The sequence below is a fragment of the Netta rufina genome (assembly GCF_964035555.1).
Source record: "Netta rufina genome assembly, chromosome: 2".
Classification (NCBI taxonomy): Eukaryota; Metazoa; Chordata; class Aves; order Anseriformes; family Anatidae; genus Netta; species Netta rufina.
Window position 1 is genome coordinate 20,219,834 of NC_140124.1, and position 17,605 is coordinate 20,237,438.

Below are 17,605 nucleotides of genomic sequence, written 5' to 3' on the forward strand. Positions count from 1 at the left end.
GTGTAATAGCTCATACATCCAGGTGTAACAACACTTTTCCTCAATAGCCCAAAGAAGGACTGCATGACCCCGTTGCAATAATAGGGAGAAAAGGAAAATGAAGATGCATTATTTTAGTCAAGAGCTGTTTCTAACCATAACATGGAAATAAATATATGCAATAAGAACTTATTCATGTAAGTTTCCTTTGTTTTGATCTGTATTTTGTAATCCTTGAGGCAGGACATCTGAATCTGCACAGCACTGCTCTGCTCTTCCTCATGAAGTCAGTAACAATATTTATTACTTGCACTTGTATTTCAAATTGCAAAGAAAATGCAAATTAAGCAACTGAAAGGCCATCAGAAAAGGCCTACTGTATTCTATGTGCATTGAGTCGGGCTATTAATTCCCAGTGATGAGCAGTTACTTGTGTGAGTCACCACACTGAGAAGTAACTACTTCCCAGAAGGAGCAGAAGGTTCATAGACTGTCTCATAATTTGCTTTCTGACAGCTTCTTATTCTTTGACTCTTCCCTTCAATACCACATTGGTACATCATAGACTGCTGGATCACTTGTACACGTTTCCAGGCCTATTTACATTAAATGAGTGATTTGTATTGTAACTAGTTTATGGTTGAAGGCAGAACATCGTATTCTGCACATTAAGAAATACTGGACTTCAGCAAAGGTCTTAAGCACTTTGTAAAGACTATCAAATGAATCCCCTTTGATTTGATATTTTTCTCAGCATTTAGCATGTAGCTTTGCAACTGAGTATGCTGTCACTTTCAAATAACACAGGTGACAACAGTCTGCCTAGATTTCTACTAGTCTAGGGTGGAGCACTGCATGGACATCAGTGGTCAGAATGGCAAATTTGAAAACCAATGAAATACAAGAAATGCTTTTCTTAGATGACAAGAAGTGTAAGTAACTTATAATTTCCATAATCGAAACTCATTTCATTGACCCCAGGGCTCAAATACTCATGAGAAATTGATTTCACTCTCTTTGCACAGAGACTATAAACAGTGTTGTCAACTTTGAAAATACTCTGCTGCAAAATCAACTGACAGCTCTTTTAAAAAGCTACCAAGGGAAATAGATGAAAAAAAAAAAAAGGGCTCAGACAGAAACTTTTTCAGGTGCAGAAATCTTATTAAGCTTATCACAGCAACATCTGCTGTTCCAAGCAAGGCTAATCCCATAGGAGGATATTTGTCTTATGACCAACCCTTTCCCAAGCTTTCTCAGTGGAACTTTCCCCAAACTTTCATTTTCTTGTGCTCAAAATAGCAGTTGTTACATACAATATGCTCTATTTACAATTCCTCCACAGATTTTTTTTCATGTATAAACCTTTGAAGCAGAAGGAACATGTTAACATCTGCAAGGTTAGTCTGCATCTAATTAGGTTCTGAATAACAGTACAGAAACAACTAACTTTTTCCCAAGTATAAAGACACAAAATACTAACACGAAATAACCATTTTCCTGCTGGAATGCTGTCTAAAAAAAAATAAAAAAGTTGAAAAAACAAAACCAAAAACAACACCCTGTTGTCATTGTTTGTATGATAAATACATTGGGACTATCATCTTTTATTTTATATTATTATGTTATATCTCTACTTACCATTAGATTAGAGTCTTTTGGCACAGAAGAAAACAAAAAGTGAAGGAATTGTGATTAAAAAAATCTTGTCCTGGCCTATGCGGACTGTGATGCTGACTTTAAGAGGAACGTACAAACAGGGATGGCATTTGCAAATACACTGTGGATGGATTCTTAATACTGTTTATTTCACTATTGCATATTAATCATTGAGGTTTGCAAAAGATGCAAAAAAAAAAAACGTTTTCTATTACCTAAACTTAAGGTTCACATGAAGTTTCCACTCTGATAGTTTTATATATAAGAAAACAAAACTGTGATACATACATATACATCTTTCATGATAGGAGATGGAAAAGAATGTATTTGCTGAAGCTTTACATATCTACCTGTGAGGACAGAGATATGAAAAACTTTTGTTGGAAAATGGAAGAAAAATATGTGAAGCTAGAAGCTTTCCTTTAGATAAAGTGACATGGATCTAAGGGCAAATGATATATGAAAAAAAATATGATATATGATATATGAAAAGAAAAAAGAAAAAAAAAGAATTTCATCGTGTACCTCCCTTTTCTTCTACATCATTCCTTTTTACTCTTGCATTTTAGTCAGATGGTAAAGCTTCCATACAAACTTAGATGCACATGCACCTTTACAGGATATGTTGCAATACCTTGTTCGATGCTTCTGACTGACACAGCTATATTAGAAAAGCCAGGGGTACAGATGATCTAAATAGCAGCAATCAGCCTAAAGACAATAATCATTAACGTTTCTCCATGAAGAACACTTCTCCCCTCTTTTTACCTGATGAATGAATTTTCATGGTAAACCTCTGCATTTATCACAAAAAGATAAAGAATAAACTCTGCAACTACTTTTTATACAGGAACAATTTATTATAAAATGTGTATTTGCTGTTAGGTCATGTAGTAGAATAGGGCATATTCTTAAAATATGTTCATTAAAAGCATTTTTTAATCTGTCTGGTCAGATGAATAAGAAGCTATCACATAGGTATGAGAGCATCTATGCAGCACTACTGGTATAGAAATTCTGGTTTATTAAATTGGCACAGACTTAGTTTTGTGGCAAAATGGCTCTGGATACCATTCCATTAAAATTTTTCCTACAGATGAAATAATGCCAGACTGTAAAAAAGTATAGTTTCAGGTATAACCACATCTACAATAGACACTTATACACTCTTGTTACTTAGGTGTGTGCACTACATAGATTAAACATTAAAGAAACAATGTGTGGTATTTCCAGGGCCACCATGTGAACATGACATTTTTTTAAATAGTCCAGTTGGTAACTTTGGAACTTCCCCTGCATTCCCCAATTTACATGTTAGGTAATGTCCATTTTGATTTTGGCTGTGATTTTGAAGCTATAGCATGTCCAGCTTTATAAAAATACATTTATTGATTAAAATAGACTTATGTGATATTATTAATACAAAACCAAAATTGGTAGGTTATTTGTTACATAAAAATACTATCCCATAAATACTAGCTGAGGAATTTTACACACTTTTATATAATACTAACAATTACTGTATGTAATTATAATACAAACATGATAGATCATATTTTCAAAGAGCTTACAAACAACTTGGTAATACCCTGTGAGAAAATCTAAAATTAAGTGGAATTAAGTACAGAGAAAGAGTAGACTTTTAAGGGAAATGCCTCATTTAATTCATAGACATCTTTTTTTTGGACTGGAACTATGTGAAACATGTTATGACACTGAAATGCACATGGGAAGCTTCTTTGCATCATTATTTCAAGAGACTCTTACTGTAAAAATATTACAGATTCACAGAAAATTGATGATCTTTAAAGAATGCATCATTTTGGTCACTTGAAACTTGCCATGATAACGTATTAATTTTTTTTATTTTTTTTTTTAATTCATATATAGTTCACAGGGATTCCATTCTCCATCATACACTATAATGGTTTCTAATTCAGTGTATTTCAATCTGAAGGTCTGAAGTTCTGAGCTGTGGGGTAAAGTGTGATATACTAAAAGTTGGTTTTACAGATGACCATTTCTACTTCTTGATTGGGTACTGGGTACTACTTTTGCAAGTTATATAAATCTGGTGTATAAACAAAAGGTATGTACTGCTTAGCATAGATACTCTCTGATGTATTAGAAGTCTACCATAATATATACCCAGTCTTTTTAAAGTAATCTAAGCAAGGAATAAAGAAATTTACACCCTCTCCAAGGTTTATTTCAGGGTAATTTTGCAATTAAACTGCCTGTCAGTGATATGGACACCTACAGATTCAGGTTCACTCTGCCAGCTCTCCACCCTTGTCATGTACATCATCTCTAGACTGGAAGTTGAATTGCCATCTTTGGATGATTTTGGACTTGAGTTAATATGCTCCTGTGAAGAGGAGTACGTAATGTTCAGGACAGTTGAACACACAGGGATACAGTGTATGTGAGCTCAGCAAAGCCACTAAATTTTTCCCCTCGTTGGGGCCCCCATTTATATCTGGAATGTGAGTCTACCAGAAGACTGTTTCTTTTATGGGGCAGGTATATGGTTGTCCAAACCTAAGCTTTTTTCCTGTACATAATGCAGATTCCTGAACAGAAGATTAATGACCTACATAGAGCAACTGTGGGAGGGAAGAAGTGAATTTACTGTTGGAAGGATTCTCCGGAGGCTCAGAGGAATCTCCATAAAAACGTGGTCTCTACCCTTTTTAGGAACAGCATGCTCTGGACTCCTCAGCTTCTTCTGAGAATGTGTGTGATAATGGAGTGTGATTTTCTTGTTTTTGTGGGTTCATTCCCTTAGCATTTGTTAACATTCTGAGGTTAACACACTGCTCCACTTTACTTGGTTTCATAATGATTTATAAAGTTATGGTTCAGCTAATATTAAAAAAAATGTTTTCCCATTACACATAAGAAATGAAAGGTGGTTTTGAGTGAGAATATTATGAAGTGTAACCCACAAATTCTGAATTCAATACCTAACTTAGTTATCAAATTTCCATAGGGTTCTGGGCAACTCAGTAAATCTCATCAACTGCTTAGTGCAGTAAATGGATATGAGTGCACTAATACTAATTCCCTCTGTTTATAGAATGCCAGCACTAACTTTGTTAGCTAAGGATGTACATTCTTCAGCCCTAAAATATCACTTAACACTGCAACAGTTGTTATTGGTGCTAATTTCAGTCTGAGTGGCTTGAGACCATTTAAGCCATTAAAATGGCTTGGTAAAATCAGGAAGTCACGAATCAATCATGAATCTCAATATTTTACCATGGTCTTTTGTCCTGGCAATGTAGCTGACTTGCTACATCCAGAAGAGCAAAACTTTACCAGATTATAAGAATTTCAATTCAGTCAACCCACTGACTTAACCTGACTGAAAACAAACACAAGACCATCAGGTCAACTTCTCATGCTTCCAGATTTACTACCCCCCACTTCATGGGTACAGAACCCTAGGTATGTCAGCTTCAATGTAAAACATACAACTATATAAGTATTCTTTCACTTGACATCTATTTTTAACCCTCTATTTTTAACCTTCACAGTGACCCATGCACTATAATCTCAAAGATGAGTGACCAGTGTAGAAGAGATTGTAGGAATCTGCTGCCTGCAACCACTGGGTTAACTCCATGCAGAGTAGGTACTTAGAAAGACAGATGATCACAGAATTTTTTTTTTTTTTTTTTTTTTTTGTGCACTAGCTGTCACACTACCATGCCTTTAAAGTTAAGTCATGACAACTGTAAGAATAGATACCTTATATCATTTTATACCTGTCTTAGAAAACCAGAAAAAATAAAATAGTGTAAGTCAAACTTAAACGTAAGTTGAAGTGTCTACACAGTTTTGTTCAGTTTAAACTGTTTTAAAATCATACTTTAAGCTAATGTGATGTTTAATACCTAATGTGATGTAAAAATGTCTAGAGGCCAAAAATAACATTTACTTTCTAGGGGATACGTTCTAGTGTCAGTAATTTGGACTGAATTTCTGCAGGTTTCATTGGTGATATTTTTTTAAATCATATCATAATCATTTTATAATTATAGCTTTAATAAGATGATGGCAGAAAAATTGAGACGCAGTAAAGATGCAAGAAATTCTGGAAAAGACACAAATATCCTGGTCTAAGGAACACTTAAATATTATCCAAAGTATTAAAGAAACAAACAGAAATGATCATAATTTTTCAATGCTACCAAGTTAAATGTCTTAAAAATAAATATTATTAATCTATAATCTTATTTTTTACCCAGAATGGATTAGTTCAGCGCTTTTCATTTGTAATTGCTTTAAAAAATACTCATGTAGTCCACAAGCCATTGTGTATAATATCTAGAATACATTTCATTATATGTTTAATGCACAAAGAAGATAGTATTTATATCAGAGGTTGTTGCTTTTCCAAGCTGTAGAGACTTATGTTTTCAGCTTTGGAAGGCTTCAGTTCAATAAGACACACTTATGTACTATCACATTATTTAGAAACTTAACATAGTAATAAAAAATAAGTTAGATAATTATTACCAAGCATGAACTAGTGTTAGTAACTATATATTTTACCTGGAGTTCGGGATACAGAAGAAAAACGGGACTGAGCTTTCCCCACAATTTGTCAAGAATTCTTATGGTACATAGAGCTCAGACTGCAATTTTTAAGGGAAATTAAGGAGACAGATGACTAATGGGAGCTAGATTCCAGGGACTCTTAAAAAAAAATCTAATGCTGGGTAAATGTATCACTGTATATAAGACATATAAAAAGACTCTATCAAAACTTCAAAACTCAGGTCTGTATTTCGGTATTTTTCTTAACCAGTTTCACAATTCTCAAACTCAAATTAAGCTCTTTATAAGGCTAATATTAATCCTGTGTATCACTAATGTTCATATCCAGAATATCTTTGAAAAAGTCCACCAGAGTGCAAGCATAAGGACACAGACATTTCCTGTCACTGTGTATGCTGGAATGGACTTATTCATAAATGTACAAAACAGCTTTCTCCCCGAGGAAGATGTTTTCTTTGTCTTTTGTTTTTTATTATTATTATTTTTATTATTTTTTTTTTAACAGCAATTTCTGAATACATTTTGATGAATGAGAAGAACTAGCAGTTTTCCTGACACTTAATGTTCAACACACACACATTTTTTCTGAGTTATAAAGCTGACGGATTGAGAGGGACTTATAGCAATCAAATCATCACAAGAAGGTGTCTAAAAAGGTCAAATGAAATGTCTAGATGTGTTGGCCAATCATTTAAATCATCCACCAAAGAGTTCTCAACAAGAAAATATGATATTGCTGTAGCTTTTAAACTCTTTAGTCAGCTGTGCTGTGTTATTAGAAAAATGAAATAACAGTAACTGCAGTTAATAACAAAATACTTTTTTTTTTTTTTTTTTTTTTTTTTCCCCCGGAATATATCTTAAATCTTACAAATACTTGCTATTTTAAAGAGTAATAAGATTCAGTAAAAATGAGGGTATGCCAGCTGTTTTTTTATATTGTTTTAATCCTGTCCCTACTAGGCATCTATCAAGTGCTTATGAAGAAAGAGAGAACACAGAAGAAATATAAACAACTGAATTTGAAATTTTTGCTAAAATATGCCATGAAAAATTGTGGATGAATTAGAGCACTAACTTGCAGATGCTTTTCTCATATAATTAAAAAGTCAAAGAACTTTGACCTGAACCTGAAATTTAATTTAAATGTAGCTGCGTTTTAGTTGGTTTCAAAAGTTCAAGGCAGAGGTGAGATGCAGAATTTCTAGAGTCCTCTTGTTGCACACAACCAGACATTGACTGCTACCATCCAAGGACATATCAAACTATAGGCCATCAATGGCCTATAGTTTTATATAGCTTTAATATAGCTTTAGTTTTCCATTATAAAAGGTTCCCTAACATTAGAGGTTTTCAAGATCTAGTATGAGAAAGTAAAGATGTTATATTTGTGACCTGAACTAATCTATTCTTCCTGAAAGCCTGACAAATCACAGAGAATGAAAGAACATGCTAGCAGCTGTAGAGGTTTTATCTGAGACTATTCTAGGGGTCACTGGAAAATTCAATGCATAATTGAAGATTTATCAGAAAGAATTTCCCAGATTAAAAGCTATGTTTACTGTGTGAATGAGAAATCCTGATGTGTTGTTTTGCTTCTGTGTTATTTAAAGTCGGTTTCTTTTCTTTTTCTTTTATTTTTGTTTTATTATTTTTATTTCAAGAATAAAAGAAACAGCTCAAGAAAAATTAATAATCACATCAGTTGTTGTTTTGTCATCCTAAAATGCAGCAGCGTTCTGCATGGGAACAGATGTCTTATATTTAACATAAGTGATGCCATGAACCCTACAAACTCACTTCACCAAGCAGACCACAGCTATCCCTTATATTATCTAATAGTCAGCATTTTGTCTGCTTTCACAGAGTTTTTCTTTCCAAATCTTAGACAAACATAAGACAAGTGAAATATAATTCTGTTGCAACTCCCAAACTGAGAAAAACCTGGAATACATATTTTAAAGCCCAACTTTTGAATTACTTTTGCTGTAACAGCATACTATTTTGAGCTGTTGATGGGATGCTCAAGATGGAGAGCTGCCTGGTCCCAGGCTCTCTGCCTGCCCCCGGAGTGACTGTTTGCAGGGCAGAGAGTGGGACCAGCTCAGCTGGAAAGGCATCTTATGTACAGAACAGATGTGAAACCTGTGAGTGAAGTGCTGACTGATTCACGTGGTTTATTGATCTCTAAGAGCACTGGAGCACTTTTCACAAAATAATATGTAATTTAATTTCAAGAAAAAGAAAGATTCATGGATATTCCCATAGACAAAATGCCTAACAGTACTCAGTACTGCACTGAGTTCATAGCTGATTTTATTTGAATGCATCATTTCTGTGTCAAATCCACGTCAAACAGCCTCCTCTGCCCAGGGGAAAGGCAATCAGTGCCAATAATATTTCCCTTTACATCAGTGGAAATATAATTTGTTTCAATTTGCTCAGCAAATCACTCTCCACTTTGACAGACTGTTCCAATGCCCGTAGAAATCAACCCAAATATTTTGATTCTCCTCAGTAAGCAAACACAAACCCAGCCTACACCTAATGACCTAATCCTATTCTAATAGCAAAATTCTTATTGACTTCAAAGGAAGAAAGAACAAACCTCAGGACTCAGTTCTTGAACCCACACAGCAGATGACAAGAGTAGTCTTCTGTAGATTCTGATTTAACAGAGACCCTTATCAGGGAACCAAGTTAAAGAAAACACTGATCTTATTAAATCACAGAGTGGAATGTGAGTATGTGATCTGTGTTCATACAGAAACACAGATTCAAGATGGATATGCTTATTAATAAAATGTCACCTAACACATTATTATGAATGAATTTCACAGAATCACAGAATCACAGAATCATCCAGGTTGGAAGAGACCTCCAAGATCACCGAGTCCAACCTCTGACCTAACACTAACAAGTCCTTCACTAAACCATATCAAAAATTTGATATAAGAATATTATAATTTAGTACTAGCATCATATCCTCTCCTCGTACAGTTTAACACTCTGTTTTTATAATACAGGAATACAGTTAATAAATGTATCGATACATTTAAACTTTTTCTTTAATATGTCATTTTTTAAAGAAGTTAATTAAACCTGTTTTATTAAAGGCTTATAAAGAGAGATGAAAACGTTTAATTTACTAAGTAGTTGCTAAGCTTATTTGTCCTTATGGTTTTCTGTAGAGATGTGGAATTCTGAAGTCCCTTGGGAATCTGTTAAAAGCTATTTCTACAGTATGATCTTGATTAATGAATTTCAGTGGGATGTAATTTGATAAACTGCTGACATTATTTACAAATAAAAGAATCTTCTCTTACCTCCATTATCTTTTAGGTGCAGCGCTATCTTGGTGTCATCTATAAAGGAAATTCAAAGTTAGCAGTAGCAAAAAGCATATTTCTAGGTCATTATTTGGTTTAGAAATGACTCTCTTTCTAATGCTAAACAACTTCCACAACTAAAAAATAATTTAACATTCAATTCAATGAGAATAAGATCATGGTGTTTTTACTTACAAACCAGGCTGTACTTCATACGAAACTGTTGCAGTGTAAAGCAGGATTCAAAATACTGGTAAATAAGGGCCACCTCATAGCACTTAGAAATAATTTATTTTTGTTATACATTAATACTTGAGCATTCTATCATATTAAGGACTGCATGAACCAGCATAAATAAAATAAAATAAAATGAAACAATACCTAACTCCTCTTCTAAGAATTACAAAAAAGGTCTACCAGCTTTAAATCCTATTTATTTCCTTTCCCTCTTGTTGTGAGATTTAATGAATAAAATCTCAGGGCAATATTAGCAGGTGTGCATATGGGAATAATTCTGCTAATGCAGTCCAAATCTTCCATTGATGGTTTCTGAACTTCCCTTGCTGCAAAGAAAACCAAGTCGTTTTTATCAGTAGATTCCCTCATTGTAATGCCTTCAGCTTAAAATTTCCTGTCACAGGCCACTTAGAAATTCTGCACACACCTGCTAGCTTCCCATGTGTTAATATCCAATTCCAACAGAAATCTTGTCCCTACTCTGTTCTGTTTTATAGATGCTATTTGATTAATTTTGGTTAGCTTTTGTATCCTGCTGAATTCTCCCCAGAAGGAGGAAAACAGGATATCCATAGCATAGAGTGGAATCCATTCTCATCCACAGAAAGGCAATATTTAAGAAGCCAGTGGAACAAGGATGAGAACTGACACTTCATCATTTACCCAGCTAATTGATTTCAGAAGCCTACAGAAACTATTTCACAACTGTGAGCACTACATGAAAAGAACAGTGTCAACTGACTGAAAAAAGTGAACAAGCAAATTTCAAAGAGTTCTTCAATTTTGGTCATCTCCAATTTTTGCCTGGCTAAATACAATACACAAGGTGACCACAAATTCTTTAACTCTGTCATGGAAGTTTCTTCACTACCTTTAACAGGGCTTTCTCCATCTAATATTTCAACAAATTTGGGACTATGGCCTCTGATAGTTACAAGAACTTGAACAAGCTCTCCAGCAGTCTGCTCAACCAGCACTCCTCCGCCTCTGCCAGTGCTCATCAAACCCACACTTACTTTTGCAAGAGCAAGTTGCAATTTAAAAGTAGTAGACTGGAATTCCCTACTCTTTCCATTACCCCAAAGAGAAAAAGACAACATGAACACATACTTAGAGGAAACATATTTGTTTTAGAGTTGCAAATGTCACATCTGTACAATAGACAAAAGCAGTCTATGCAATTCACCTTCTGTGGGCAAGCTAGTTGGCAGTTGGGAAGTGGTGGATCCTCTGGTGGTTGTTAAAACTCTGAACTTTGTTGTGGTTGGTTGAGGGATTGTGGTGGAGTATGGAGGTGTTTCTGTTGTGTCTACACTCTTCTCGCAAATCTTATCCTTTGACTGTTGGGGAAAAAAACACACACACAAAAACCAAAACATTCTTAGGGTGGTCTGTCACTGAATGAAGGATTTAAGAATGGACAAGCTGTCACAGGAAAGAGAATGAAAATGGAAGCCCTAAAACAAGGAATTTCAAAAGCTCTTTATTTTATTTTATTTTATTTTATTTTATTTTATTTTATTTTATTTTATTTTATTTTATTTTATTTTATTATTTTTTTCTTTTCTTTTTTTTTTTTTTTTTTTTTTTCATTTGAAGTGCTTTACAGAGCATTAAGCAACAAAACTTACAATGCTCAGTTGTTAATGGCAAAGTTTCAAAGTCATCCCTGAATGTCAAACATTATTTCCCCCAACCAGATTTTAACACCTAAGAATATCATTCAAATTATCACTCTTCTATTGTGAATACTCACTGTGCTATTGGTCTAGGTGCCATAAAAATTGTTAAGATACATGGGAGTTAAATCATGGCTGTTCATAGTGAATAGTGTGAACAACAGCATTTAACTAGGCTTTACATGCAGTAATCACAGAACAATATGCATGTGTGAATGTGTGTATGTATTCAGGCTAGAGAATATTTACATCCCAAACTACAGAGCAACATATTAACTATATACCTATTATTTCTATAATATTAATAATATTGCATGTATTATAGGTGCATAATGTAATAATTATAATACAAAACATAAATATTATACAAAAAGATAAGATAAAAAATCTTATATTAACGTAAAATAAATAATATATGCCACTTTACAATAATTTAGATATAATTTTCATAGGCAAATATTTCAACACAAGTATGTCACCTTTTTATTTATTTATTTATTTAATTAAATTTGTGGACACTTGTAGAAATTCTGAGCTGTAATGAATTCTTTCTTTCATGGATCACACAGTCTTACAGGAAAATAATTAACTAGCAGCAAATGTGGGAACTGCCTGTAATTCTTGCTATCCCTATTCATTTTAATCAGAAGCGAAATCCCACAAAGCCAGTATATTTTCTTGAGATCTGCCTGTCAAAATCTGGTAGGTATTGTCTTTCTTTTAATACATATGGGTATTTGGTTGTTTTTTGTTTTACTGGAAATGATGTATTACATTAAAAAAGTATCGGTACCTGCATTATAATTATTCTGTAAATTTATTTGTGTTTTAGCTTGAAAGCCACTGTTAATTTCACTAATGCAATTTCATCTAAATTTAGCTCAAAATATAACTCACAAAAAAAGGAAATATTATAAGAACCCTCATTATTCATGACGATTGAATGAATAAATCTAAAATTAACCTCTGTGCTAACTGTTGATCCTTCATTGAGCTCCAGCAGTGAGCTCAAAGAATCATTCTGGAATACATTATGTAAGCTGCTGTTTCTAGTCTAGCCTGAAAGCTAGACTGTAAGTAGCAGTCAAGTAGCTTGAAACTGCAAATCAAACTATGAGTTTCTCAGATACACTTAGTGTATCAATAATTTCCTCTCAGAACATGCAGCAAACTTTGGAGCATTAGCAATAGTAAATCTAGAAGAAAAAGGGAGAATTGGCAGAATAGTATGTCTATTGTCTGTTAGAGAGGATTTTTTTGCATAACTTCATCACCAGGAACAACTAATTCTTAGCTAATTACAGTCTGGATTAAAGCAATACAAAGATTGTGCCCTGTAATAACAGATATTACAAGTAAATCTTATTTTATATTCTTGAAAAGGTTGTGATCCACAGACAATCTCTCAGAAATTCCATTCTTAACAATGTACGAACTGCAAAGCTGAAGCTTCAAGCCCACTTACCAAGGCATTATGTAGGATGCAGTTATTTTGCAATTACAGTTATAGGAGCAAAAAAATTCTTTCATCAGACTGGATTTATATCATTGCTTCTCTCTACTTCTACTGAAAATAAAACAGAATGGGCTTTCCTAACTAGACACTTGGGGCTACATTTTGCCCTTAGTTTGACCTGACAATATACTCCAGAAGGGCAATGTTGCTGAAACTCATGACAGAATTAGGACCTTTCAGCCATAATAGAAAAGTAACTTTTTTTTTTATGGCCATAAGAAGATTAAAAGTGTTGTAGATTACTTTCTTCCTATTACTACAATCCCCAGATGAAAACAAACAAACAAAAAAACAAACAAGCAAAGAAATCCCTACCTGTTCTAAAGGGAGGACACTAGGAAAGAATGAGCAGTATAATATTTATAAATATATCTTGAAAATGAGCTGCGTTGGTGCAGTATCCAAAGTGTGTCTTTCAGAGGAGGTCCACAGTTCCTGTTTGACAGTTCACTATTAACACGCTCAGGTATATTTTTCTCTCCCTTACTCTCCATGAAAGGAAATTCAAATGCCTTGTATTTATTTATTTATCTTTAATCTATTTGAATTCATCTATGTTTTTTTTTTTTTTTTTTTTTTTCTGTACTAAATTATTTGGCCAGACTTCAAAAGCAAAATGTAAGACATGCACCAATGCCTGTGCATGATTGCACTGCCAGAGGGTTTTCTGGGAGGAAGAACATTACAATTTCTTCCCCTTTTCTGGCAAGAAAAAGAGAAGACCTAAGAGAAAAACAGTGAAAAGGCTTTGTTATGAGGCAGGGCTTCTGGTACTTTTTTTTTTTTTTTTTTTTTTTTTAAATGTATTCTCAGCGAAAGAATGTTTACCTTGTTTACCTAAGTTTATTTTTCTTTATTACATTATTTCTACCAAATGACAAGGATAAATATAGGATGTCTTTGGCCTTGAAACCCTTCTTCATAATCATAAAAAAAGCATCATAAGAAAGATCTCTGATGGACTGAGGACTACTCACATACCTCTTCAGGGCAACCACTGTCTACCCAGTCTTGCCGGTGACGGTCAAATCCACTGGAGCATCTTTAAATGATGAAATAGATAGACGTTGGCCAGATAGAAATAGGAGGAAAACAAGAACATTAGAGGACAGTAGAAGGAAAGGAGAGAATGACAGAGAAAATTAAAAAATTATGTGATTTATTTTAAAATCCATATGATTTACACGGTATAACTTTTATTCAAGAGGCTGTTGCAATATGAGTCAACCATTTCATCCATTTTGAGCAAACGAGTTAATAATTCAACTGAGTTATTAACTCTCATTATCAATGAGAGTTAATTAATGAGAATTAACTCTCAGTATCAATGAATGAGTTATTATTAACCCAATATTATAGGTTATTTGTAGTTTTTAAATTGGAATGCTTCCTTTCCACTGGATAATTACACTTAAGACTGCACTGAGCCATACTATTTTTATGTTTGATGTCAACCATATGGATGTAAATTGGATGAATTGTTTTTGTCCGGTTTTCTTAGCCAGGAAAATGCAAATCTACAAAAGATGTAATGAACCAACCACTGTTTTTATCAGGCAAGGTGATCTGAGACACTGAGATATACATATTACTATGCAATCAATGTTCATGGGTTTAGATAACAGATCCTCTGAACAGTGCTCATGACAATTTGAGAATACTAGAGCTGCTTCTATGTCCTAAGTAGCTGTAGACAATTTAAGTTGCATGCATATTTCTTATCAAATTAGGTGATATCAATAACCTGTTTGCAATATCCTTTTCTCGTTTGCAGTATGTGACAAAGAAATTTTAAAGTAAATTGTAACACAAATATAATGATTCCCTTGTGTTTATACGATAACTTAGAGTTTCCTAGACATAAAATAGTGTTAAAAATTGAAAGCATTATCAAAATTTCAAGTAAATAACTAGACCATCATGGCCTGCTTTTAAAGCGGTTCTCCCCAGTTAGGGTTTTTAAATTTTCTTCACATATCCAAATGATATCTTTTGGCATCCATGGCCATAACATATCTGATTGTACAGCAAATAACTTTCTCGCTGCCTTTTGACAAGAATAAGCAATCAAGTAAGGCAATTAGTACGGTTTCCTTACCTTAGGTAATTTTTGGTTCTCAATGTAATGAAAGATGTCAAGACGTCAAATGCTATCCTACTTCAACTAAATATGGGAAACAGGGTCCACTTTGGAAGAATGGTGCAACAGAAACATTTTTATAGTAATAAATGGAATGTAAACAACCTTAACAAGTCACTTGGGTTTACAAACACTTTTCAGATTAATCTATTTGAAACAAAAACATATTAAACCCTGGACACTATTCATCATTTGCTATAGAAGCAATGGTGAGTCCAAAGAGTATTGTCAGAAAGCAGCTTTTTCAGGAAATATATGTGCTGGGCTCCAGGTAAATCTGTTTGTGAACTTCCTTTGAGGCATATGTCAACCACAGCCAATACCATCATTGCTGTGTCATTGAGTTAGAATTCTGGGAACTGTAATTTCAGTGCACAACCAGCTCTACTGACCGCATTTTTAAGAACTTCATTTAGTAGCATAGTGATAATTCCCTGTTGCCATAAAAATGTTGGAGCAGATTTGATTAGCTATGCCATTTATGCCATCTGTCAACATGGCCTTTTTATAACAACTTAATTTTCAAGCGATGACCCAAATCTGCTCCTGGCAAAGCAATAACAAAGATGTTCTAGGAAATGAGAATAGGGACATTCATTAAATATAAGGAATTCCAGGATTTGTGTGGAATTTGGGAATACTGATTCAGAGAGCAAAGGAAAAATTAAAGTTTTCGCATGTCTAACAGTGATGATTAATGCAGCTGAGTCTGGGTAACAAAAAAGATGTCGGAATCCTTTCTATTGACTGTACATAGCTAGAAAGGTGATGGTGATGTCATGAGTCCTACCAGATGCCATTTACCTTTATTTGGCAGAGCATATTTAAATGTCAAGAAGTGTCCATTTAGTGCATAACCCAAACTTCTGTGCTTTTTCTCTTTGAAGAGGATTAATAATAAATCAGGTACCCTTTATACAGAAGGGTTTATCTCAGCAAAGTTTAACTTATAGAAGCTGAAAACATAATGGAAAATTATTGGCAAGGAAAGGACAAAGTCTGTATGGAAAAATCATTTCACCAGGTTGAGCTGGTAAGACAGAATCATGGGTGTTAAAATGCACAACATGTGCCCTCATGCCCTTTTAAGCCTACTGTTCCCTGTTCCTCTTTTTTTTTTTTTTTTCCCTAGGAACAGAAGGGCATCCCAGAAATTTGACATGATTTCTTAAATACCATATAATCATTCAAGTCAGTTAAAATACTTATTGATGCCTCTAAATAAAATGTTTATGTGGAAAATTAAGTAGAAAATTGAACAGAAAGAACTCTTTTCTGCCTTAAACCATTAAGTTTCCTTCATGGTCATATCATGTAAGGAAGAGTTGATGATACTAGCTACATTGTTTGAGTTGCTTATAAGTAGAATTAGTATATTTTAAAGTGGAATTTCTTCACAGGCTGAGGGAGATAGGAAGCAAAATAAAACACTGGAAGCCTTGGTCTTAGTGTCAGTCTGAGTGAAAAATAAAACCATTAGTGTTTTTTGAGGAAGAAATATATCAAGAATTATGTTTGTGCTCAATCTAGCTTTGCCTCCCATTCCCCCACAAAAAAATGCTCCATCTTGATTCCTCCATCTTTTGAATATCACTTTCTTGTCACACTGTGATACCTGGGAAAAGATTGTCCTTTCCTCCCTTTATTATTTTCCACTGTCTCGACAGAAATTCAGAACTTTATCACAGCTCAATGTCCTTATGAAGTTGAAGTGTCACTGTGAGTGTCTGTGGTATAAATTTATATGGTATTTGTATGGTATTTGCAATTATCAGCTAGCTCAATACTTCTGACCATCTATCTAAATTCAAGCATAAATGTGTTGTCTGTATTTATCCTATACTTGAACATATTGCTTAATTAAACTTTATTTCTGAAAAGGATGACTTTTTGAATAGTTAGAAGAGGATTTGCTCCTACTCTGTTGTAAGGTCTTCTCTTGAACAGCTAACATGACATGCTTAATATAAGGGTTTTAAATACTACTACAAACAGACTGTACTATATTAAGGCTTATGACAAAATTAAATAAAATTGCTAAAGCAGAATTAATGTGTAATGCCGAATATCCGTGTCTGTAGCACCATGATTGTCTTAAGGTTGCATACCTCAAAATTTACAACATGCAGGTGATTGATGAAGATAATCAGATACTAGCGGCACACATCCATGCAGGCAACCTAGAACATGATGATTGTTCCACAACTTTATATATATAGAGAAAATTTCTCCGAGGAAATAGTTACATATTCTGCAATGTCGTGTAAACAGGGAAGTGAAAAGATGTTTGAACATTTTTTTTTTTTTTTTTTTACTTTATAAAAAAATGTCTTTTATAGTTCATCAAGAGATTGAACATGGGTGAGAGTCAATATTTGTAACTCAGACACAACATTTGAATAGGCAGTAAAAATAAGGACTCCCACTGGAAATTCTTGCTGCTGGAAGAGCCTAAGAATGAAAGTGGGTTAAATGAGGTAAGTTTTATTTTCAATTCAAA

At 33.8% G+C, this 17,605-nt stretch overlaps 1 protein-coding gene across 1 annotated transcript in view; it reads right to left on the bottom strand.

Annotated features, from left to right (window-relative positions):
• The window catches only part of PLXDC2 (plexin domain containing 2), a gene marked incomplete at its 5' end in the record, with an annotated part of 263,041 nt that overhangs the window by 12,898 nt on the left and 232,538 nt on the right, over positions 1–17,605 (bottom strand). Inside the window, 3 exons of the mRNA XM_084283262.1 lie at positions 9,531–9,569; positions 10,957–11,110; positions 13,947–14,007. Of these exons, the coding sequence (XP_084139388.1) occupies positions 9,531–9,569; positions 10,957–11,110; positions 13,947–14,007 (254 nt within the window). The remainder of the gene's footprint in view (positions 1–9,530; positions 9,570–10,956; positions 11,111–13,946; positions 14,008–17,605) is intronic.